The 26446-nt window shown below is 42.2% G+C and overlaps 1 protein-coding gene across 1 annotated transcript in view; it reads left to right on the top strand.

The window, feature by feature from the left end:
* Positions 1-26446, top strand: part of tyk2 (tyrosine kinase 2) — a 170228-nt gene that overhangs the window by 62986 nt on the left and 80796 nt on the right. The window contains exon 2 of the mRNA XM_059992311.1: positions 24114-24317. Coding sequence (XP_059848294.1) covers positions 24137-24317 — 181 coding nt within the window. The 5' untranslated portion in view covers positions 24114-24136. The remainder of the gene's footprint in view (positions 1-24113; positions 24318-26446) is intronic.

Raw genomic sequence — 26446 nt, 5'->3', positions numbered from 1 at the left:
GGCATTGCTTGTCCAGAGTGAAGTGGAGTGATTTCCTCATCTCTTTGTCTTCCTTTTTCTCTGTGGAATTCATATGTCTCTGAAGTCAGAAAAGTATTCAGAATTACTAAGTGATACTGGAATTGATACACAGTGACGATTAGATAATTATATAAGGAAAAGAGAAGGTTACTAGTTTATTAGAAGTCTAAAGATTTTTGAAAGATTAGTGGTTTTGAAAGAGTACATAATGAAAGGTTGTGTTTTGGTTGGGAAGTTAGTACCAAGAGATATTGACTAGCATTTAAAGAACAGAGAAGGCTATCACAATTACTCTTTATCTACTTAGTGGCCTCTTTATTTGGCACAGGAGTGGAACCCAGTGTGGTCTTCTGCTGCTGCAGCCCATCCACTTTAAGGTTTGATGTGTTGTGCATTCAGAGATGTTTTTCAGACACCGCAGTTGTAATGTGTGGTTATTTGAGTTACTGTTGCCTTCCTGTCAGCTTGAACCAGTCTGACCATTCTCTGACCTATCTCATTGACAAGGCATTTTCACTCACAGAACTACCGCTCAGTGGATGCTTTTTTAAAGTTTTTGCACCATTCACTGTAAATTCTAGCGACTGCTGTGCATGAAAATCCGAGGAGATCAGCAATTTCTGAGATACTCTACACCTGTCTTAACCAGCAACCATTCCACAGTCAAAGGTCACTTAGATCATATTTCTTCCCCATTTTGATGTTTGGTTTGAACAACAACTGAAACTCTTGACATTGTCCCTGTGCTTTTATGCATTCAATCGCTGCCACATGATTGGCTGTTTAGATAGTTACATTAACAGGCAGGTGTTCCTAATAAAGTGGCCACCGAGTATATTCCAAGCATTTTTAGAAGATGAAATACTTTAGTAATATGGATTGCTCTGAAGCCTGAGAGCATTGCATTCTTTTGAAAGAAATTGGGTTTGTTTTTGAAGAGGGACTGTTAAAGGAAGCAACACTGGAGGAGTGTAACGAAGTAGGATTTGAGCACTGTTTACTTGTAATGTTAACAAAGTGAGCTGAAATATTCCAAATTACAAAAACAGTACTTTGTGGATTTGCTAGTGTGTCAGACAATGGAAATGGTGTTTCCATTATAAGAGAAGTGCATTGTAATAGTTAGACTTGATACTTGAACTGAAACCCAGCAGAACACTCATTTCAGCATTTGTACAATCAATAGAGAGGTGTGTGGGAGAGAATCTCACATGTCAATATTTGATTAGGAAATTATACTTATTAATTGTTTCGTTTCCATTGTACCAGGTAGAACAGGCCCTTCAGCCTACAATGTTGTATAGAACAATATGTGGATAAATGTGAAGTTATCCACTTTGGTTGCAAGAACAGGAAAACAGATTATCTGAATGGTGGCCGATTAGGAAAAGGGGAGGTGCAACGAGACCTGGGTGTCATTGTACACCAGTCATTGAAGGTGGGCATGCAGGTACAGCAGGTGGTGAAAAAGGCAAATGGTATGTTGGCATTCATAGCAAAAGGATTTGAGTACAGGAGCAGGGAAGTTCTACTGCAGTTGTACAAGGCCTTGGTGACACCACACCTAGAGTATTGTGTGCAGTTTTGGTCCCCTAATCTGAGAAAAGACATTCTTGCCATAGAGGGAGTACAACGAAGGTTCACCAGATTGATTCCTGGGATGGCAGGACTTTCATATGAAGAAAAACTGGATCGACTAGGCTTATACTCACTGGAATTTAGAAGATTGAGGGGGGATCTTATCGAAACGTATAAAATTCTAAAGGGATTGGACAGGCTAGATGCAGGAAGATTGTTTCCGATGTTAGGGAAGTCCAGAATGTGGGGTCACAGTTTAAGGATAAAGGGGAAGCCTTTTAGGCTGAGATGAGGAAAAACTTCTTCACACAGAGAGTGGTGGATCTGTGGAATTCTCTGCCACAGGAAACAGTTAAGGCCGGTTTATTGGCTATATTTAAGAGGAAGTTAGATATGGCCCTTGTGGCTAAAGGGATCGGGGGGTATGGAGAGAAAGCAGGTACAGCGTTCTGAGTTGGATGATCAGCCTTGATCATACTGAATGGTGGTGCAGGCTCAAAGGGCCAAATAGCCTACTCCTGCACCTATTTTCTATGTTTCTATGCTGATGCGTCCATATCCCTCCCCTCCATTTTCTGCACATTCTTGTGCCCATCTGAGAGCTTCTTAAACACTTCTGTCATATTTGCCTCTACCACCACCCCTTAGCACCACATTCCAGGCATTCACGATTTTGCTTAAAAATACAACTTACCCTGCATATCTCGTTTGAGCATTACCCACTCACTTTAAATGTATTCCCACTGGTGTTACACATTTCAACCTTTCGTAAAAGAAACTGCTGTCAATCTATCTGTGCTCTCATAATCTTATAATCTCAAACCAGAATCCAGATGAATTGGGAGATCCACACCCTACTGATGTGCAAGACTGCAACATTCTAATCAGGTGACCCTGACCTTTACAAGAAATTGAGATATGACCTCTATAAAGCTTTTAGAAAAGCTAAGCAATAGTACCAGTACAAAACCGAATCCCAAACCAACTGGCATACGTGGCAGGACTTGCATCCTTTAGTGGGCTACAAAGCGAACTCAGACAGCATTGCTGACAACAGCACATCTCTTCCTGATGAGCTTAATGCTTCTTCCCATTAAATTTTCTACAAATCCAATTGAGTGTTAAATTTGAATTATTTTCTGATTTAAGATGTTGCATTTATTTCACAAGTGAGGAAGTACTTCTGAAGGTTTGTTACATGTTTATCAAAGAGATATCAGTCTGTTTCTTTGCAGCAAACTGCTTTAAATCACAAGTATTAGCTGTGTAGCTTCTTTGTGACATTGGTTCAGAGAACATTGAGGACAACACCCTTTCTGGTCTTTACAGTATTTCAGTGAGCTTTTTAAGTCTCATCTTATTTTTTCACTGGATGAACCATGGTTTAACATGTCTTCAGAAAACCTGACCCAGTAATACACTGAAATGTCAAATATTATTTGAACACCAGTTTGTGCAATAGTGATTTAAATACTTGATGTAGGGGGGTACAGATAGAACCCCAAAAGTGCATAGAACCAAGGAGGAGGAGAGATACTTTTAGCTTTAAAAAAGAAGTGCTGGAGAAATAATGGCATTTATGTAGATCATTTACCATGGGCCTGATAATCTGGGATAGAGAATGGGAAGCATTGGTTGCCATCTTCCAAAATACTGGAACAATTGCTGCAGATTGCAGAGTGTTAGTAACAAAACCAGTGAGCAGCGTGTGGTTTCACCTACCAACAGTGGTAGGAAAATTGTTAGTCTATTATAAAGGGATATGGTAAGTATCAACAAGTTTAGAAGTTTAGTGTGAGTTAGTGAAAAGGAAGTCATGTTCTGAAAACCACTGGAGTGTTTTTGGAGGTAGAATAAGAGGACCAGTGGATGTGGTCCATTTGGTTTTTTTGAAAGACCTTTAAGTTCCTGTGAGGTTGGAGCTAATAGACTTGAATGTGTTGATAATTGGCTGACATTCAGAAACCAGCAGGAGTGAATAGGATTTCATTGGGTGGCAGATGGTGAGGAGTAAGACATTGCAGTGTTCGAGACTCCTATTCACACTGAGCATGCCCCCCCCCCCCCCCCCCCCCCAGGGCTGTGTGCTCAGTCCACTGCTGTTCACTCTGCTGACCCTTGACTGTGCTGCAACACACAGCTCGAATCACATCATCAGGTTTGCTGATGACACAGCCGTGGTGGGTCTCATCAGCAAAAACGACAAGTCAGCTTACAGAGAGGAGGTGCAGCAGCCAACAACCTGTCTCTGCGTGTGAACAAAACAAAAGAGATGGTTGTTGACTTCAGGAGGGCACGGAGCGACCACTCCCCGCAGAACATTGATGACTCCTCGTTAGAGATCGTTGAGAGCACCAAATTTCTTGGTGTTCGCCTGGCGGAGGATCTTACCTGGTCCCTCAACACCAGCTCCATAGCAAAGAAAGCCCAGCAGCCTCTTTACTTTCTGTGAAGGCTGGGGAAAGTCCATCTTCCACTCCCCATCCTCATCACATTCTACAGGTGTTGTATTGAGAGCATCCTGAGCAGCTGCATCACTGCCTGGTTCAGAAATTGCACCATCTCGGATCGCAAGACCCTGCAGCGGATGGTGAGGTCAGTTGACAAGATCATCTGGGTCTCTCTTCCTGCCGTTACGGACATTTGCACTACACGCTGTATCCGCGAAGCAAGCAACATTATGAAGGACCCCACGCACCCCTCATACAAATTCTTCTCCCTCCTGCTATCTGGAAAAAGGCACCAAAGCATTCGGGCTCTCACGACCAAACTATGTAACAGTTTCTTCCCTCAAACTATCAGACTCCTCAATACCCAGAGCCTGGACTGACAGCTTACTGTCCTTTGTCTTGTTTATTATTTATTGTAATGCCTGCGCTGTTTTGTGCACTTTATGCAGTCCTGTGTAGGTCTGTAGTCTCGTGTAGTTTTTTCTGTGTTTTTTTATGTAGTTCAGTCTATTTTTTATACTGTGTCATGTAACACCATGGTCCTGAAAAAACGTCGTCTCGATTTTACTGTGTACTGTACCAGCAGTTATGGTTGAAGTTACAATAAAAGTGACTTGACTAATGTACATTGGTGATTTACAGAAGTGATATTTCTGACTCTAGCTCCCACAAAATGCTGGAGGAACTCAGCAGGTCAGGTAACATCCATAGAAAGGAATAAACAGTTGATGTTTCGGGCTGAGGCACTTCTTCAGGGCTGAGAAGGAAGGGAGAAGATGCCAGAATAATGGGAGGAAGGGCAGGAGGATAGCTGGAAGGTGGTAGGTGAAGCCAGATGGGTGAGAAAGGTCAAGGGCTGCAGAGGAAGGAATCTGATAGGAGAGTGGACAGTAGGAGAAAGGGAAGGATGGGAGGGGCTTGTGGGGGAAGTGATGGGCAGGGGAGGAGAGGTAAAAGGCCAGAGTGGGGAATAGAGGAAGAGGAGAGGTGGAGGGATATTTTTTTAAACCGGAAAGAGAAGTAGATGCTGGCAATATGAAACCAGTTGGAGTTGTGGAGAGAGCACAAAGAGGCATCAAGTTGATCTGAACAAATGAGTGGACAAATCAATAACACTAGATACCATATGAGCCACAAGACTGTAAATTGATAAATGTGGAGTTATTTTCTTTGATAGGAAACACAGTGCATCATTTAAATATAATTGATTGGGTAAAGTCAATATATAGAGAGACCTGGGTTTTCTGGTCAGTCAGTCACTGGTATAGTGATCTAGTATAATGGTATAGTACAGCAAGCAATTTAGAATGTAATTGGTCCGTTGGCCTGCAGTACAAGAGGTTGAGTGTAGGACAGGTGCTGTCTTGGTACAAGTATTGGCCCTTGTTAGATGACAGCTGGAATATTGTGTGGACGTTTTGGTCTTATTATAGTGGAGAGAGATATTCAGTGCTTCAACTGACTAGTCTCTGGGATGGATTGATGATTGTATAGGGTAGAATTAGCTCAAGCTGGCCTGTATCCATTGAACTCCAGTGAATATCTCATTATACAAAATTCTGATAGGGTTAGGTAGACTAGATGCAAGAGGAATTGGGATTTGGACAGTCTTGATGAAGGGCCTGAAATGTCTCTTCATTCCTCTCCATAGATGCTTACTGACCAGCACTTTGTATGTGTTGTTCTGGATTTCCAGCATCTGCAGAATCTCTTGTGATTTTAACTTATAGCCTTAGATCTTGTTTAGGTTCTCTAACTAAACCAGATGCTTGGCTCTTGTATCTACCACGTCAATCGTTCTCAAAATTTGCTGCATTTCATTTGGACCACTGGTTATTTTTCTAATAATCTTTTGATTATTTTCTGTAACACAATATACCCAATTACTGCCACATAAAATTAAGAAACTTTAAAAGTTAAGGATTTAAAAAGACTTATGGAATTCTAATCATCGGTTTTCATTTAACACTCGGATAAGTTCACCCTTATCTTAATAATTAACATTGGTGGTTTTAAAAAGGATTGCAAAAGGAGATGCACACCCATGTATTAATAGAAGTCGTGAACATTTATAGATGGTTAGCTTGCACAGTTCTTTAAAGAAATAATATTGAAGTCAAAGTTATCAGATTAGGCTGACCTGGCAGTTGACCCAAAGTGTTTTAGTACAGAAATAGAAAAAATTGGAAAACAGGACCATGATGACAGTAGCAGGACTCTGCTGTAAATATTCTGAACATCTTTCAGCCAAAGCATATTGCACCTACAACAATCTGAAGATTTGAAAATTGCAGAATCCAGGGCTGTCACAAACCAAAATATTTTAAACTATTGCAGTGAAGCATACTAATATGTACTTTTCTCTTGTTTCTGATCTTATTTACCAAAGTACTTTCAAATTTTCTGTGAACATGACATAGAAGATATTCTGGTCACAGGGACACTGGTCCTCTAAGTAACTTGCTCAGATGTTCTTTATCACACTTAATAAATGCACGATGTAGCTGTAAACACAGGAAACAGATCTGTAATCTGAGTTAATGACATCAAGAAAAATAACATCTGTAACCACTAAGCTACGTTTCAAATCACAATATTTTTGCTGGTGGTAATTCTGAGTTATGTTGTTAGAAAGATATTAATGTACCTTTAAAAAAAAGTGCTGTTTGAAGGTACTTTGCAGAGATATAGATGAAAATGGACATCTAAACAACGAGGGGAAGGGTAGGCAGGATGTCTAAAAGCTTGGTAAGGTTTGTGTTTTAAAGAAGATGAAGTTTATGGAAGGAACTTTGGAATCGTTGAAGTTGTGCTGTGCTACAAAAGGAACCTGAAAGAACTAGAGCCAGAAGAATATAATTACATTCAAAGCCTGCATGGTACAAGGTGGAATTTACACCCATGCCAACTGGTCTGTCTCTCTTCACATTTCCTTCTATCCCTTTCACCCTTATGTCTAAAACTACTTTGTATTTTTCATGTGTTAGTGGATCCTGACAAAGACACAGTACCTCTGCACTTGCAGTTATAAAAACATCTAAAATATCTTTGGATGGTGGTACTTGATGTGATGCAATAGTGACACTTGGCAAGTCACAGGATATGGCATGGAGCCATATCTTAATACATGTCTGATCTTGATCATTTTCTTTTGCAAACTCATTAGGGCATATCTCCAGATTGGTGGTATAGTAGTATACTCAGCATTATTAGAATTAGAATCAGAATCAGCTTTAATATCACCAGCACATGTCATGAAATTTGTTAACTTTGTGGCAACATTACCAAACAGTGCATGGTAATACTGGGAAAAAAAAAGCAATTATGTTTTGTGTGTGTGTGTCTCACTAAAAAGTAGTGAGGTTGTGTTGATGGGTTCAATGTCCATTCAGAAATTGGATGGCAGAGGGGAAGAAGCTGGTATCAATCGCTGAGGGTGTGCCTTCAGTTTCTGTACCTGGTGATAACAATGAGAAGAAAACAATGAGAGTTGAGAAAGGTATGATAGTGCACTTCGGTAAAGGAACAATAGTGCAGTCTATTATCTAAATGGGGAGAAGATTTGAACATCAGAGGAGCAGAGGGACTTGAGAAAGTTAATTTACAAGTTGAGTCTGTGGTAAAGAAGGCAAATGCAATGTTGGCATTTATTTCAAGGGGAGTAAAACATAAAAGCAAGGAGATAATGCTGAGCCTTTTTAAGGGTAACCCTCAGGCTCACCCAGCTCCTGTTCGTCTAGGAGAAACAGCCTTTGGCCCCACCAAACTGAGAAATCATGTTTGTGTGGTTGCTGTGTAATGTACCGCCCAGTTACAAATCCACAACATGAAAGATCAGACAGTACACCAGATGCAAGTAAATAATTGAACTTTATGAATCTTAATCTGAATATAGGGGTAGTAATGAAAATAAAAAAAGGGCCCAATTCAAGAAAAAGTCAGAAGTTCACGTTGGAACTCATTCGGTCATCATTCTTCCACCATCGGTCTCCTCTGAGCATTGCCGACCTTCGGATCCTCAGATTCCAGTCCACTCCATCTGGTGGTCTACCAGCTCTCTCTACACACGATTTCCCTCTTCATCTCTCCTTGACAGCAGAGAGGAGGTGCAGCGGCTAATGGACTGGTGCAGAGCTAGCAACCTGTTTCTGAATGTGAACAAAACAAAAGAAATGGTTGTTGACTTAGGGAGTGTACGGAGTGACCACTGTCAGCTGAACATCGACGGTTCCTCCGTAGAGATCGTTAAGAACACCAACTTTCTTGGTGTTCACCTGGCAGAGAATATCACCTGGTCCCTCAACACCAGCTCCATGGCCAAGAAAGCCCAGTAGTGTCTCTACTTTCTGCGAAGGCTGAGAAAAGTCCATCTCCCACCCCTCATCCTCATCACATTCTACAGGGGATGTACCGAGAGCATCCTGAGCAGCTGCATCACTGCCTGGTTCAGAAATTGCACCTTCTCAGATCGCAGGACCCTGCAGCGGATAGTGAGGTCAGCTGGGAAGACCATTGGGGTCTCCCGCCATTACAGACATTTATACCACATGCTGCATCGGCAAAGCAAACAGCATTAAGAAGGACCCCACACACCCCTTATACAAACTCTTCTCCCTGCTGCCATCTGGCAAAAGGCACCGAAGCATTCAGGCTCTCATGACCAGACTGTAGCAGTTTCTTCCCCTAAACCGGGGGTCGGCAACCCGCGGCTCCGGAGCCGCATGTGGCTCTTTTACGTCTGTGCTGCGGCTCCCTGTTGCTTTGGGAAATAATTGGTTGTGGCGACCCTTTTCCTGGCACATCCGAACCGACTCACAATTAGATAGCCTACGGGGGTTTGCAAGCACAGAGCTTTGGAGCCTCTGCGCCATGGGGGGCAGGTTGAGGGAGGCTTAAAAGTGAGGCTGAAGATTTCGAATAAAGTTTTTTCCTTCGACTGCAGTTACCGACTCCGTGTCGTAATTTTAGCGCTGCGTGTAGCACACCGCTACATGGTCAGTATTTAATTAAAATGTATTTTATGTTAGTTTGTTAGTTTTTGAAATGTAAATCTAAATTTGAAGATTATGGTGATCTTGTACAATCTAAATAAGACTTTGTGGCGACCCATTTCCTGACACATCCGAACCGGCTCACAATTAGCCAGCGTTCAGGCTAAGGGAGATAGCCTACGGGGGTTTGTGAGTACGTGTCTTTTGCAGCATCCGCGCCCATGGGGGGCGGGTTGAGGGAGGCTTAAAAGCAAGGCTGTTTAGTTCGAATAAAGCTATCTTTGACTGCAGTTTACTGACTGCGTGTAGCAACCGCTACAACGTGTTTTTATCGCTGGCTGTCCAGAGGGGAGGTGCTGAAACGCTTTGTCGCGTGTCTGGAAGAAGTGAAAACTTTCCTGGGCAGCAAAGGGCTCACCTTTCCTGAGCTGGAACAGCCAGAGTGGCTGGAAAAGCTACACTTCATGGTAGACATAACAGCGCACCTGAACACGCTGAACACAGCTCTTCAACGGGGTAAGGACGTACAGCCCTGCACATGTTGGAGGATGTTTTGGCATTCGAGCGCAAGTTGACGTTGCTTGCCAGAGATTTACAGAAAGGCACATTGTCTCACTTCCCCAATTTGAGAGAGTTCAAAAAAGGTCACGACATGATAAATTCGGAGTATTTACATTGGGCAATCATCGCAATGCAAACATCGTTTGGGAAACGCTTCTGTGAGTTCAGAGAGGAAAAAAACACATTATCCTTCCTGGTCACTCCCCTAAGCATCGATCCATCCCTACTGAATACGACTGCATTGTCAGGTGTGAGTCAACCTGAACAAGGATGATAAATATTTTAATTGCCTATTATTTTACGTATATTCATATGCTTTCATTGTTCAGTGAAATAGTCCTTTTATTTTTCAGGTTGACAGCTGGCTGACGTTATTTTTGGTTTGCTGCTGGCGGCAAATTTAAGTTTGGCGTTTTTCATAAATACAAGAAGGACTCAAATAGACGTTGAGTATTTTACTTAAAAGTAACCTTCAACCCAACGTCTTTTTTTCGGAGGTCAACATGTTTTTGTTGCATGCAGAAATGTAATTTCGTTTTCTCTGCAGGAGTTCATCAATTTCATAAATGCAACACATTATAGTTTGTTTATACATAGCATAAAGGCAAAACAAAACGTTGTATGCAGTGTTATTTCATTTTAAATGTCAAACGGGTTTTGCGGCTCCCAGTGTTTTCTTTTCTGTGGGAAACGGGTCCAAGTGGCTCTTTCAGTGGTAAAGGTTGCTGACCCCTGCCCTAAACCATCAGACTCATCAATACCCAGAGCCTAGACTGACACCAACCTACTGCCCTCTACTGTGCCTATTGTCTTTATTGTACTGCCTGCACCGTTTTGTGCACTTTATGCAGTCCTGTGTAGGTCTGTCGTCTAGTGTCATTTTTGTGTTGTTTTATGTAGCTTGTGTAGTTTTTGTATTGCTTCATGTCACACCATGGTCCTGAAAAATGTTGTCTCATTTTTACTGTGTACTGTACCAGCAGTTATGGTTGAAATGACAATAAGAAGTGACTTGACTTGAGAAAAGACCGCGAGAAAACATCCTTCCAGGTTCACAAGGTAGAGCAACAATCTCTGATTGGCTAATATGCATGCCACAGTCCTGATACCTCCAGCCATAACATTGTTGCTACAGAGAAACCATTACCTCAGCAGTGAACATTACAGAGAAGCCATTACATTAGCAGTGGATCCTTACAGTGCATTACATAAGACATTAGTCAGGTTGCACTTGGAGCATTATCAACAGTTTTGTGCCCCATATCTCAGAAAAGATGTGCTGTCATTGCAGAGAGTCCAGAGAAGTTCACGAGAATGACTCTGGGAATGAAGGGGTTAACCTGTGAAGTGTGTTTGGCAGCTTTGGGCTTGTACTCACTGGATTTAGAAGAATGTGTGGGGATCTTGTTGAAATCTACTGAATAATAAAAGGACAAGATAAGGTGGATGTGGAGAGGATGTTTCCTATGGTGGGGGTATCCAGAACTGGAGGGCACAGCCTCAAAATTGAGGGGCGACTCTTTAGAACAGAGGTAAGGAGGGATTTTCTTGTAGTAAATCTGTGTAATGTTCTGCCACAGACTGCGGAGGAGGCCAAGTCTATGTGTACAGGTAGTCCCCGAGTTACGAATGTCTGACTTACGAACAACTCGTACTTACTAACCGAGGAAGGAGAATGCCATCCACCATTTTAAGTCAGATCGGGACGCTGTCCGCCATTTTAAGTTGTTGCTGTTGACACTGTGTTGAAAGTGTAACTTTGTATTTGGCTTAATTTTTTCTTAGCAAGATTCACCCTGACCTGCCCCCCTTTTCTGGTTAGCTGGTGGCGCAGTGAGATCAGCGCCGGGCTTGAGAACGGAGGTTCCTGAGTTCCATCCAGTGATAGATGGCTTCCGAGTGCGCCGGGTTGATATCGAACTCGCAACGACCTCGTTTTTAAAAAAAAGACTGCCAACTCCAGTTTAAATTCCCACACAGAATTTTGAGGAGGATCAAATACCCAAATTCAGCACGGCCCCCACTTGTCCCATTTAACCTGTCTCAGTGCGGTGGACTTTAGAACCCAGGGAATTCAGTGCGGTGGTCCTTAGGACCCAGCAGACCTCGGGAGCTGGCGGAGGTCGGGACCTGCCACTCGCAGTTGTCTGTTCCGTTGACGGGAAGCGATCACGATTGAAAATAAAATGGAAATAATAAAGTGTTTGGAAAGAGGTGAAATGCCATCGGTCATTGGAAAAGCATTAGGCTTCAGTCGGTCAATGATCGGAACAATTTTAAAGGATAAAGTGAGAATAATGGAGCCCTACCCCAATGAAAGCTACAATTATTACTAAGCAATGTAGTGGTTTAATTATTGGAATACATACGTTTCTTAAGTGTTTTATTATGCATAGAAAGGTAAAATGTATGCTATATACTAAGACAAACGATTGACTAACTGACGCTACATAATACCAGATGTACTTGTTCCGACTTACGTACAAATCCGACTTAAAGACGGACTCAGGAACGGAATTCGTTCATAACCCAGGGACTGCCTGTATATTTAAGGTGGAAGTTGATCGTTTCCTGATCAGTCAGGACATCAAAGGATATGGTGAGAAGGGAGGTGTATGGGGTTGAGTAGGATCCAGGATCAGTCATGATGGGATATTGGAGCAGACTCAATGGGCTGAATGGCTTAATTCTGCTCTTATGTCCTATGGTCTAAGAGGCATGTCCTGGGTGGTGGGGGCCCTCAGTGATGGAGACCACCTTTTTTAAGGCACTCTCTCCACTTCCAATCCATCTATAAATTGAATTGAATTGACTTTATGACTTATATCCTTCACATACATAAGGAGTAAAAAACTTTGTTGTGTACAATGTGCAATTTATAGTGATTATAGTAATATATAATAAATAGTATGTACAACAGGACAGTCAATATAGCATAGAAATACAACTGTATCAGCATGAATTTATCAGTCTGATGACCTGGTGGAAGAACCTGCCCTGGAGCCTGTTCAGGCCTGGCTTTTATGCTGTGGTACCATTTCCTGGATGGTAGCAGCTGAAACAGTTTGTGATTGGGGTGACTTGGGTCCCCAATGAATCTTTGGGCACTTTTTACACACCTGTCTTTGTAAATGTCCTGAATAGTGGGAAGTTCACATCTACAGATGTGCTGGGCTGTCTGCACCACTCTCTGCAGAGTCCTGCAATTGAGGGAAGTACAGTTCCCATACCAGGCAGTGATGCAGCCAGTTAGGATGCATTATAAGACCATACAAGCATAAGATATAAGAGCAGAAATAGGCCATTTTGGCCCATTGAGTCTGCTCTACCATTTCATCATGGTGATCCATTTTTCCTCTCAGCCCCAATCTCCTCCCTTCCCCCACCCCCCATATCCCTTCAAGCCCTGACCAATCAGCCTCTGCCTTAAATATACATAAAGACTTGACCTCCATAGCTGCCTGTGCTGACGAATTCCACAGATTCTCTGCTATATGGCTAAAAAAGTTCCTCCTCATCTCGGTTCTAAAAGGACAGCCCTCTATTTTGAGGCTGTATCTTCTGGTCTTAGACACTCCCACCATAGGAAACATCGTCTCCACATACACTCTATCAGTAGGTTTCAATGAGGTCACCCCTCATTCTTCTGAATTCCAGTGAGTACAGCCCCAGAACCATCAAACACTCTTCATGTGACAAGCCATTTAATCCTGGAATGATTTTCGTGAACTTCCTTTGAACCCTCTCTAGTTTCTGCACATTCTTCCTAAGATAAAGGGGCCCAAAGCTGCTCACAATACTCCAGATGAGGTCTCACCAGTGCTTTATAAAGTCTCAACATTACATCCTTACTTTTATATTCTAGTCCTCTTGAAATGAGTGCTAACATTGCATTTGCCATCTTCACCACAGACTCAACCTTTAGGAAATCCTGTACAAGGACTCCCAAATCCCATTGGGCAGATTTTGTATTTTCTCTCCATTTGGGAAAATAGTCGACCCTTTCACTTCTTCAACCAAAGTGCATGACCATGCACTTCCTGACACTGTATTCTTTCTGTCACTTTACCCATTCTCCTAAACTTTTTAAGTCCTTTTGTAGCAGCTCTACTTCCTCAAAACTACCTGCCCTTCCACCTACCATCATATCATCTGCAAAGTTTGCAACAAAGCCATTAATTCCTTCATCCAAATTGTTGATATACAACGTAAAAAGAATTAGTCCCAACACAGACCCCTGTGGAACACTGTTAGTCACTGGCACACAATCAGAAAAGGCTCCCTTTATTTCCACTCTTTTCCTCCTGTCACTGATTTATCCAAGATAGAATCCTTCCTGTAATACCATGGGCTCGTAGCTTGATGAGCAGTCTCATGTGTGGTACCTTGTCAAAGGCCTTCTTAAAATCAAAGTACATGAAAATTCTTGTGTGTTCCTTTGTCTTACCCTTTCTGAAATCTAGTCAGCTCATTGGTTTTCCTGATGTTAAGTGCAAGGTGGTTGCTAGGACACCATTCAACTAGCTGGTATATCCCACTTCTGTACGCCCCCTTGTCACCATCTGAGATTCTGCCAACAATGGTTGTATCATCAGCAAATTTATAGACGGCAGTTGATTTGTGCCTAACCATACAGTCGTGGATGTAGAAAGAGTAGAGCAGCGGATTAAGTACACATCTCTGATGTGTCAGCAAGGTGGAGATGTTACAAGTACTAACATTGCAAGTGTTATCTTGTGGCCTGATCACTACCACAGGAGTCATGCTGTGGAAGTATGAGATTGTTGGTGTGCTGTATTTCAGTGTCTTAAAAGAATAAAGAAGGAACAGCCCAGCATTTCTGTGACCTCTCAAAGAGCAAGAACTAGAAATTTTCTAGCAGCTGCAAACCTGTGGAAAGTAGCTGTGTGAAGATCTCAATGAGGGCATTAGGCTACCTGTTCTGAAGAGAAAAACGTGACCAAATATCTTAAAGAGAGTTGTAATTAGGTAGGAGCTAAGGATTGCAAACTTTGTAACAACTTGAGCAGATTATTGATTTCTCCCATACTACCAAATGATCAGTGAGTAGTGAAAAGGTAGTTTGTGTAAATTCAGATATATGGGGGTCAAGGTTGAGGGAAGTACATTTGGAATTGACACTTTTTTTCATATTTCCCAAATTCTTTTTTGTCTATATTACCCTGATGTGTGCTGTTTAACAACTGGACTAGAGTAAAGGAATTTCTCTGGACTTATTTTCAACCCCATAAAAGAACAGCTGCATTGGGGAACGCTGACTATTGTGACTGGACAATGAAGAGTGAACTGAGGCAGAAGATAAATGTGTATGTAATAATCTTCTCTAAGGCTATGCTTTATGATGACAATAGAAAAAAATGCAGGATTACAGGAAAGCTAAGATTTTTATCTGAATTTAAGAAAATAAATTGGCAAGGATATTGGCATTTAACACTTTTAGGATAACATCTAAAACGAAGAGTTCAACAGAGTGCAAGAAAATATTTCACTGAAAAGAAAATATTCATGGATGAATAAAGAATTAAGCGTGGAAAAAGTGGTATAAATTAATACATAAAGTGCAGTGGGACAGGATAATGGAAGAGCAGTTAAATTAACAAGAAATATAACAGAATAGTACAATACTCAATAAAAATGTTGGGATTGAAATTGGGCTAGTAAGAAATATTGAGGACAATATGACATGTAACAATAGGGAGTGCAGCTGCCTGAGGATGTAGCAGTGATTAGAGTGAAGGCTCACCAGATGTGGTGTTGCCTGTTTACAGCCACCAGGAGAGGGGCATCAAAGCCAGCGCTGTCCACTGGGAGCGGTGTGGTGAGGCGTCCAGGCTGGAGTTAGTGCTTTTCCTCCCCAGTGTCTGCTCACCAGCTGTATTGTGGCCATCTGCAGATTTTGGCGATATTGGATGACTTGAATTTAGTTTCTTTTATTGAGTATCAGTTATGAGCTATGTGTACTTTTATACTGTGTGTGACTGTTAGTGCTTTTTTTTTGGAAATTTGCCCCAGAGTTTTGCTATCTTGTTTGGCTGTGTTCATGAGTATTTATCAAGTCAAGTCAACTTTTATTGTCATTTTGACCATAACGGCTGGTACAGTGCATAGTAAAAATGAGACAACGTTTTTCAGGACCATGGTTTACATGACACAGTACAAAAAATTAGACTGAACTACGTAATAAAAAAATACACAGAGAAAGTTATACTAGACTACAGACCTACACTGGACTGCATAAAGTGCACAAAACAGTACCGGCATTACAATAAATAATAAACAGGACAGTAGGGCAAGGTGTCAGTCCAGGCTTCGGGTATTGAGGAGTCTGATAGCTTTGGGGGAGAAACTGTTACATAGTCTGGTCATGAGAGCCTGAATGCTTCGGAGCCTTTTCCCAGACAGCAGGAGGGAGAAGAGATTGTATGAGGGGTGCATGGGGTCCTTCATAATGCTGTTTCCTTTGCGGATGCAGCGTGTAGTGTAAATGTCCATGGTGGCAGTAAGAGAGACCCCGATGATCTTCTCAGCTGACCTCATTATCCGCTGCAGGGTCTTGCGATCCGAGATGGTGCAATTTCCAAACCAGGCAGTTATACAGTTGCTCAGGACGCTCTCAATACAACCCCTATAGAATGTGATGAGGATGGGGGGTGGGAGATGGACTTTCCTCAGCCTTCACCGAAAGTAGAGATGCTGTTGGGCTTTCTTTGCTATGGAGCTGGTATTGAGGGACCAGGTAAGATTCTCTGCCAGGTGAAAGACAGATAAGCATGAAATGAGTTGCGTATTTTGCTTCAATATTTACCAAGGAGATGGCACAAGTGAACATTGCAAAATGAAATGGGTGTGAGAGAAATTGCTCTGAGGGAAACTCTGTACTCTTCTAGATAAACTACATTTATGCACACCATAATAACCTTAGAAAGGAATGAAGGCTGTGGACATTTAATAATTTTTAAATAAGAGGTACCCTTGCCAGAGGACTTGTGTATATACCTGTGTCAGTCTCCTTATAACTGATCAGACAGCTTAAGTTAGATGGGAGGGGGGAACAAATAATGGAATTGCTGTTAAAAGAAAGAACATAAAAAATTGTGAAAATAAGTGTATAATGATGACATGCATAGATTTTATACTTTGAGAGATGATTAGTATTGTATTACAAAGAACAAGTACACATGGGATCTGCAGGATTGGTAAGGACTCATGGAGGAGGGTGTCCCCATTACGGGAGGCTCCTGGAGAACGGTAACCCTTGTATAAAGAAGATGCTAACAGAAGGAGGTCAAAAGTCCTGAGCATTGGGTCTATTTCTAGAGGGCTGTAATGCTCAAGATCGAAAGAAGCGGCAAAGGGTTGTAGACTCAGCCAGGTCCATGACTGACAGAAGGCTCTCCAACATCGAGCACATCTTCAAAAGGTAGAGTCTCGAGAAGGCAGTGTCCATCGCTAAGGACCCTCACCATCTGGAACACGTCCTCTTCTCATTACTATCATCAGGAACGAGGTACAAGATCCAAAAGACCTACACTCAGCATTTTAGGAGCAGCTTCTTCCCCTCCACCATCAGGTTTCTGAATTGTCTGTGAGCATTACTTTCCCACACCCCTCTTTCTCTGTTTACTTTTTAACTTGTAGTGATTTTTATATCTTGCACTGTACTGTGGCCACAAAACAACAAATTTCACAATATATAGCAGAGATAATAAACCTAATTCTGTTTTTGATTTCCAGGAGATAGCAGCTCACATGTATACTCCATATAGAATCTCCGAGTCATTTTCTGAACCCTTTCTATACAGGTATACTTGCAAATCTCTTAAACATTGTACCTTCCTCTGGGGAAGTCTAGGACCAGAGGACCCAGCCTCAGAACAGAGGGACATCCATTTAGGGCAGAGATAGCGAAGAGCCAGAGGGTGGTGAATCTGTGGAATTTATTGCCACAGGTGTCAAATGTTACGGGAAGAAGGCAGGAGAATGGGGTTGAGAAGGATGATATATCAGCTGTAATGAAATGGCAGAGTGCACTTGATGAGCTGAATGGCCTAATTCTACTCCTATGTCTTATGGTTTTATGATCTCTATAGCTGCATCTGACATGTTCCATATACGTACCACCCTCTGTGTTGAAGCAGTTCCTCAAAGGAAGTCATTGTTGACTTCAGGAGGTGCAGACAAACCATTCCTCTCTGCAATTACATGTCTTCTCTGTAGAGAGAGTTAAGTGCACCAAGTTCCTGGGAGTTCCTGGGAGTTCACGAATGACTTTACCTGGTCCCTTAATATCACCTCCGAACAAAAGGTACTGCTGTGAACAAGAAGTCACAGCAGTACCTCCACTTCATCTGAAGACTGAGGCAAGCAAGACTCCCCTCTCCCATCTTAACTGTATTTTACAGGAGCACCATTAAGAGTCTCCTGACAAGTTGCATCTCCAACTGGAATGGGAGCAGTTGAGCACTGGACCAAAGGTCCCTACAAAGGATTTGCACTGAAATGATTATGGGGGTTTATCTACCATCCGTCGGGGACATTTTTCAGGAGCACTGCATATGCAGGGCCCTTAGAATTATTAAGGATCTCACCCATCCATCTAGCACCCTCTTTGACTTTCTACCATCAGGCTGGAGACTACGATGCACAAAAGAAAGAATGGTCAAGATGAGAAACAGTTTCTTCCCTCAGGCCGTTAGCGTTCTGAACTCCCTACTGCATCGTATTCAAAGTGTCACTGGTTAATTTGTCCCCATACCTTACAATATTTAGTATTGATGCACTACATTTTGTTGTTTGTGTGATTTATTTGTAAATTTTATCCTTAAGTTATCGGGTGTTATGTGTACTGTGCTTTACACCCAGGTTTATAGAAATGTTTTGTTTCTATATACATAATATGGTTATATTCGTTATATACATGTATATGGTTAAATGACAATTGACTTGACTAGCTCCTGAGGCCCCTTTTAAATCTTTCCCTTTTCCCCTGGTCTCCAAAGTATACCCTCTAGGTTCAGACTCCCTTCCACTGGCGGGAGGCAGGGGTGGGTGGGAACTGTGACCATTTACACCCCTATGGTTTTATATACCTCATGTCACCCCTCAGCCTTGTGTGCCCCGGGGGAAAATGTCCCATTCTCTCTTCATAACTGAAGTCATGGTAATGTCCTTGTGAATCTTTTCTGCATTTTCTTCCATCTTAATTCCATCCAAACTGTTGGTGGATAACAGCTTGTACAATTGCAACATGACATTTCAAGTCCTGTATTCAGTGCGCTGATAGATGAAGGCAAATGTGCGAAATGCTTTCTTCACCATAGTCTACCCCTGCGTCAGAGCTATTATCTGTTTCCCCTAGGTTTCCTTGTTTTACATCACTCTCCAGTGTCTTGCCATTTACTGTGCAAGTCCTACTCTGGTTTAATTTAGTAAAATGTTTTGCACTTAAAACATAGAACATTTTGGCACAGTAAGGCCCTGTGTCCCACAGTGTTGTGCTGACCTTTTAACTTACTCAAAGGTAATCCAACTCTTTGCTCCTGCATGGCCTTCTATCTTTCTATTATTCATGTATCTGTCTATGAGTTTCTTAAACACCTCCAACGTATCTGCCTCTACCGCCACAGATACATTAGGGATATTTAAGAAATTCTTAGGCATATGGATTCCATGCACCTATAACTGTGTAAAGAGGTTACCTCTGATATCTCTCTCCCCCCCCCCCCCCCCCCCATTATTTCCTCCAGCCACCCTAAAATTATGCTCTCTTGTATCTCTGCCCTGGGAAAAGCTTGTTGTGATCTTAGATAACATATGAAGAAATTGATCTTTGTTGACAGCAACAGCTGCTGTTTCTCTGGTTTTGCATTTAATACCCAAAATCCTTTTTTGAGGTCCACCACCATAAGTTTTACTTCTGTGAGGCCACTGCTGAGAATGTGACCTTTGCTTGCAGTGAATCTTAAGTGTGAGGCTTAAAACAAAGCTGTTGAAGCACGATAGAACATAGAATATGGAACAGAGGGAACAGACCCTTCCACTCCCAGTGTTGGGAACCCGCTACGCAAGTCAAAATTATCCTACCTATACAATATGCATAATCCCTCCATCTTCCTTATATCCACATGCCTATCTAAACATCTCTTAAAAGCCTATAATGCATTTGCTTCTACCACCATACCAGACAGTGCATTCCAGACATCCACCACTTCCTGAGTAAAAAAACCTACCCCTCAGACTCCCCTTGAACCTTCCCCTTTTCACCTTCAGTGCATGCCCTCTGGTATTGGACATTTTGGCCATGGGGAACAGATCCTCCTTGTCTACTCTATCTATGCCGCTGAAAATCTTATAAACCTCTATCAGATTTCCCCTCAGCCTCTGCTGATCCGGAGATCTTCAATGTTCACATCTAGTTCTAACTAACAAATACGATGCACTGACTTGCAATTGATATTTGGTATTGAATTGTGAAATGAGTTTGCCTCTTTCCTGAATGGAAATTCAATTGACTTGAAAAGGTTTCCTTAGTGAGTAAGCAGGTGATTAGCGGGAATTGAGCTGGACAAGATGGGAGTTGCTAGTGTTACGTATCCCGTAACTGGATCACTTACCAGCAAAGATAGAGAGGTCCGTTGAAGTCTGATGGCACTATTTTCAAAATGTTTTTATTTATAAAGGGGCGCAAAAGTAAGGTTAATACAAACTTTCAGATACTATACGTCGTCAATACTCAATCTAAAGCGCGCGTATAGTAATAATCATCATTAAGAAATCAGCTCTACTTTAGTCTAGGGGATAATATATTGTCCGTTGGAAATATAAAAGTCACTCAGAAGTCTGCAGGCTTCAGCCTTTTGGGAATCGCTGGGTTTCACGTGTTGGCGAGAGAGAGAGAGAGAGAGAGAGAGAGAGAGAGAGAGAGAGAGAGAGAGAGAGAGAGAGATTGGTGAGAAAAGGAAAACTTGCCTGGGTCTTTATGAAGCAAATCCATCGAATCAGGGGAGCGGGCTCCCCCCGACGTTAGTTAAAAGGCGGTTTTCCGTGATTTCAGCCACAGATTCCAGGCCCAGAATCTAACGCACGTGGCTTCCTTCAAAATGGCTTCCCGCTACGACGGGATCGCGATCGTATCTTCTTGGTGCATCTGAAGGGGTTGTCCCCCCCAGACCCTCCTTCATACTTCCTCATGGGGTCGCAGGTGTCAATCAGGTTGGGATGATGCAATCTCTCTCTCAACCAGCCCACTTTGCCCGAGGGCTTTACACGTGGTCTGCATGAGACAATAGTCAATGTTGCCTTGTTTTGCATCCCGGTGGAATGCGGAATTCGGCTCGTCTCTCTCTCTCTCCCACTTCCTGGGTCTACTGACCCACCCTCAACTAGGGCTCTTGCGATTCTCACAAAGGAGGGGGCTGCGGACATAACACTAGATTGGTTTGTGCTGAGGTTGGAGTGAGCTGCCTTACCACCATTTGGGGTTTGGTAAAAGAATTCAAGCAGGGTTTGAACCTGAATGAGAATTGGGTGTAATGTCACCAGCATTTGTCATGAAATTTGTTTACTGTGCAGCAGCAGTAAATGCAGTACAAGATAGAGAAAAAACTGAATTACGGTGTGAATATATATTATTAAATAGTTAAATTAAGTAAGTAGTGCATAGTATTGAGGTAGAAGGTTGAGGTGATATTGTGAAAGAACAGAGTAAACTCAGATTGAGACAGTGAGAATGATTAACATTTTGGGCATATGGGTGGGGGTGGGGGACATGGGTTTTGGAACCTTGATGGGGAATGTACTGAATTGAAGTTTGTGAAGGAGTGGAATGGCTGGGTGCATATGAATCCTAAATATTGTGTGTTTGTGACTGCCAGTTCTAGATTTCTGCCCTCCAAAATTATCGTGCGGCACATGATCCATGGAGCTCAATGTTTCTAAAGGTATTAAAGATGGTTAGTCAGTCACACCTTTCAGCTAGGGTGTTTGCTAGAGATGGGGGAAATTGAATTCAACCCCTGGTGAACAGCAGAGCAACAAGAGTGGATGGATTACCCTGCAGGCTGCTGTTGTAAACTTTAGACACTAAGTGACCTACTCTGTGCTGTAATAACTATTGTTTACACTTGAATAAAATATGATTTTTAAATTATCTTTGCAACACTACCGAACTTCTTTTGAAATGAAAAGTCTGCTCCTTACTTTTATTTGCCTCTGTCTCATTCTATATTCTTACTCAGATCTTCATCCCTCTGATAATTGTATACCTCAAACTTTGACAACTGGTACTTAGATTTAATAATTCTGTTACATGTGATTGTGTGGTGAAGCCCAAGTTCTAGAACTCCCTGCCTCAGCATCTTGTGTTACACCTGTCTTAGGCCAACTTGTTGGTCAGCCACTGTAAGTTGCCCATTATCAGATTGTAGCTGATAGCTGCTTGGACTCTTATTACAGATGCTGGATTAAGAATTGTTCTTGTTCCCCCATTTCTGCTGTTATATATTGATTCATCCTTCCTATTTGACCTTGTCAATTGTTTACAAAATGTCACTCTCTACTGTATATAACAAAAAAAAAGTAGATCCCAACAATAACAAAATGTGTTATATAGAACTGTTATGTTTTGAAAGCATCCAGGGTGTTATGCACATAGGTCAGTAAAAATAATACCAGGCAATTTTTCTTCTAGTATTTCAAGATGTGATTGTCTTTGAGGAGCAGATTATGAAGAGGGATTTCCAAGGAGTGGGGACCAAACTGGGACAGGAAGGGGCATTGTCTCAAGATTGTGTAATCGGGAGTGATGGGTCTTTGAGATTATTTATTTATTGTAGTTTATTCAGATACAGCGAAGAACAGGCCCTTCTCGCCCTTTGAGCCACACCGCCCGGCAAACCCCCGATTTAAACTTGGCCTAAGCCCTAATCACAGGACAGTTTACAATGACTGATTAGGCTACCAAAACTTGCAGGCAGCAGTGAGAATTCAGCCTGTGTTGCCCGCACTATAAAGTGTTGTACTAATCGCTATGCTACCGTGCTGCCCTGGGGATTTATGCACTCCCCTCAGCTGTATGCCAACTGTGCAGTACCAGCTGTTGGCAATAACTTGGCACAGAGGCCCTAAAAAATATTAGCAAATGATGAACAGTTTGTGCTTCTTCGGGTGGGTGGATAATGTAAAAAAACACCTCGTCTATTCATGTGTACAAACACAGCTTTGCAAAGTTAAATCATTGCTGGCACCTCCAACAAGAAAAGTAAGACTTGGATAATAAGGGGCTCATCTGGGGCATGCTGTGTGATTATTGCTGTGGTGTGATATGGACTTGCATGATATAAGTTAGATAATACACATTGTGTAAATTATCTGTGGTGCTCTTGTGATGGCCACTAGCTGTGGTTCAGAAACCTCGAACTCCATTTCCATTAAATAAACATTACCCCCCCCCCCACATTGGAGAAAGTAAATATGTGTTGATATAAAATTACAAATTTTTAGCACATCACATCATACTTTGCACTGATAATAATTCCAAATTGTAATCGCAGTATCTTAATTTATATGCTGGAAACACCCATAAACAGTTGAATGTTATGGCCATGAGTGGTCTTTGAGAAGCAAGTGTTGTATCCAAGCATATTTGAAAACATACCTAATTCAATTGTATCTTTTGAATGTTTGCTTTATTCTGAAAGGGAAAATGTACACTTGGTTTAACATCCTATAATATCTTTGACTGCAGCATTGCATTCGTGCTGGATTGGCAAATTTGATTATGGGGCTTTTGTCTCTGGAGACTTGGTAGTTTTGTGTTAGCTTCACTCTGCAGAAGCTTTCATTTCACATCATGAGCTTGTGATGGTTTCATATCTGGAAATGCATCATTCCAGAATAGCTAAACCACTGTTCAACAGGAGTACATTCACATGTATACATCCAAATCTGTGTCTGTGGCAACAATTATAAAGAAAAAATCATACATGTATGAAATAAATGAAGTGTTTTATTGCTAATGATTAAGATTGAAATAAAATGACCAATTCTTTGAAGAATATCTAGTATGTGAAGGGCATAGACTATATAATCACATGGACCCTTGTCTACATGATCAACAACAGCAGTTTTATTTGTTCCAGTGACTACCTGTTGAATAAGTGCAGCCCAGTTTTATCAAGATGGCTCTTGATCTCTTTTCACGTTAATACATGAGATAACAAAGTTAATTGATTTGGATCGTATTCAAAAAGCCTTGCAACCCCTTAGCCTTCAAGCCATTCAATGGCTTGTTTGGCACTACCACTCCTGCTGTTGTCGATGCAAGGGTTATTACGATGAAATGTCAATATGCACTGTCTGCTGAAGTTCCTGAGTAAGTCAGAACCAAAGCAATATAATTACTCACTGGACCAAAGCAAGTACTTGAACCTGGCAATATTTTTACTTCTAACCATGATAAGTGTATGTTTATTTTTCTCTCTCTCTACCACAGACTGTTGATGTCAAACAGAGAACATGGCGTTGTGCCCCTGCACCATGACTCACAAGGAATCTGAGCTTGATGGATGTCACTCCTCAGCAGGGCCAGGACTGAAAGTGCACCTGTACTGGTCGAATGAAGGCATGAAAGACCTTGTGTTCACTGATGGAGAATTGTCTGCAGAGGATGTGTGCATTGCCGCGGCACAGAAATGCTGTAAGGAAGTCTTCACTTTGTTTTCAATGTAGCTGACATGTCAGTTAATCCCATTTTCATTTTGAGAGTTATTTTCTCCAAAGGCCATGGAGTTACATGCATTATTGTATTGATTATTATTATATTATTGATTGGGAAGATTGGAGATGTGAACTATGGATCTTTGCTGGCTAATTTTGGCTGAAGGTGGAGAAATGGTTGCAGACCTCAGTGTTGGATGGCTTGGACCATGGAATTTGGGTCCCCAAGTGCATGTAGTGAGGGTGCTCCTAGTGTTGAATTAGCTGAGACTATTATGTCTTTCCTGATTTGGATTGTAATTTTATTTCTCATTACTAGATCTCACTCCTTACTTCTCAGCTGTGGTTGATGTTCATTATTGTGTTGTTAAGCAATTAGATTTCATCATCAGGTCAGTTTGTACATTTCACTTATTAGTTAGAAGTCAAAGGAATTTCAGCCAATATATGAATCCGCATTTCGTAAGAAAGCTGAAAAGTACTGTCTTTTTTCCTCAGTTCTTTGTATACTATAATGTGTTGGTGAATAACAAGGCTGCCTTCAAACTACAAATACACTGGGACTGAAGTTTGCCTCTCTGTCTAGCTTCAGAAAATGGGGAAATTCTTGAGCAAGGGCAGAATAGAGACCATGGAAAGCGGCCAGTGAGTGAGTGGGCCAGTGAAGGAGTGAAGATTTGAGGCTTTGACTCGAGATTATAGCAGTTTTGGCAGTTGGGCTGTGCAATCAAGTCAATCAAGATTTGAATAGCTCAGCAGAAAGCCGTTGATTAGACAATCAAGATTTGAATAGCTCAGTCTCAGCAGAAAGCAGCTGATTGGGCAATCAAGGTCAGGTGACCAAGCAGTTTGAAAAGCTCAAACAAATAAATAGAGGGTTACCTCAAGCAGAGCAGCCTGTGGAAAGTGGCCAGTGAGTGAGTGGGCCAGTGAAGGAGTGGAGATTTGAGGCTTTGACTCGAGAGGCTTCGACGAGAACAGGCTGAGGACGAGCTTCACTCCAAGTGAGGTAAGGCCGGGTAAGTTCCTTTCAAAGGAGAAAGTTTCAAAAGTTGAGGCAAGTATTGGGTAGGTCATGGCAGCTGAGATCGGCCCCGTGGTTTGTTCATCCTGCAGCATGTGGGAAATCAAGGATACTTCCAGTGTCCCTGATGACTGTGTGTGCAGGAAGTGTGTCCAACTGCAGCTTCTGGCAGACCGCATTGAGCATCTGGAGCTGCGATTGGATTCATACTGGAGCATCGGCGATGCTGAGAAAGTTGTGAATAGCACGTTCAGTGAGTTGGCCACACTGCAGGTAAAGGCTACACAGGCAGAAAGGGAAGGGGTGGCCACTAGACAGCGTAGCAGTAGGCAGGTAGTGCAGGAGTCCCCTGAAGTCATCTCCCTCCTAAACAGATATACTGTTTTGGATACTGTTGGGGGAGATGTCTCATCAGGGGAAGGCAGCAGCAGCCGAGTTCATTGCACCATGGGTGGCTCTGCGGCACAGGAGGAAAGGAAAAGGAGTAGGATAGCTATCATGATAGGGGATTCGATTGTAAGAGGAATAGATAGGCGTTTCTGCGGCCGCAAATGAGACTCCAGGATGGTATGTTGCCTCCCTGGTGCAAAGTGCAAGGGTCAAGGGTGTCTCTGAGCGGCTGCAGGACATTCTGGAATGGGAGGGTGAACAGCCAGTGGTCGTGGTGCACATAGGTACCAACGATGTAGGTAAAAAATGGGATGAGGTCCTACAAGGTGAATTTAGGGAGTTAGGAGTTAAACTAAAAAGTAGGACCACAAAGGTAATAATCTCTGGATTACTACCAGTGCCACGTGCTAGTCAGTAGAAATAGGAGGATATTTCAGATGAATACGTGGCTTGAAAAATGGTGCAAGGGGAAGGGATTCAAATTTCTGGGGCATTGGAACCAATTCTGAGGGAGGTGGGACCAGTATAAAAAGGATGGTCTGCACCTGGGCTGGACTGGAACCAATGTCCCAGGGGGATCGTTTGCTACTGCTGTTCAGGAGGCTTTAAACTAATGTGGCAGGGGGATGGGAACATGTGCAGAGAGACAGAGGGGTGTAAAATGAGGGTAGAAGCAAAGAGTAGTAAGGTGAAAA

The sequence above is a fragment of the Hypanus sabinus genome, chromosome 16, assembly GCF_030144855.1.
Source record: "Hypanus sabinus isolate sHypSab1 chromosome 16, sHypSab1.hap1, whole genome shotgun sequence".
NCBI lineage: Eukaryota > Metazoa > Chordata > Chondrichthyes > Myliobatiformes > Dasyatidae > Hypanus > Hypanus sabinus.
The sequence above is the reverse complement of the archived record's forward strand: the minus strand, read 5'-3'. Positions and strand labels throughout refer to the sequence as shown.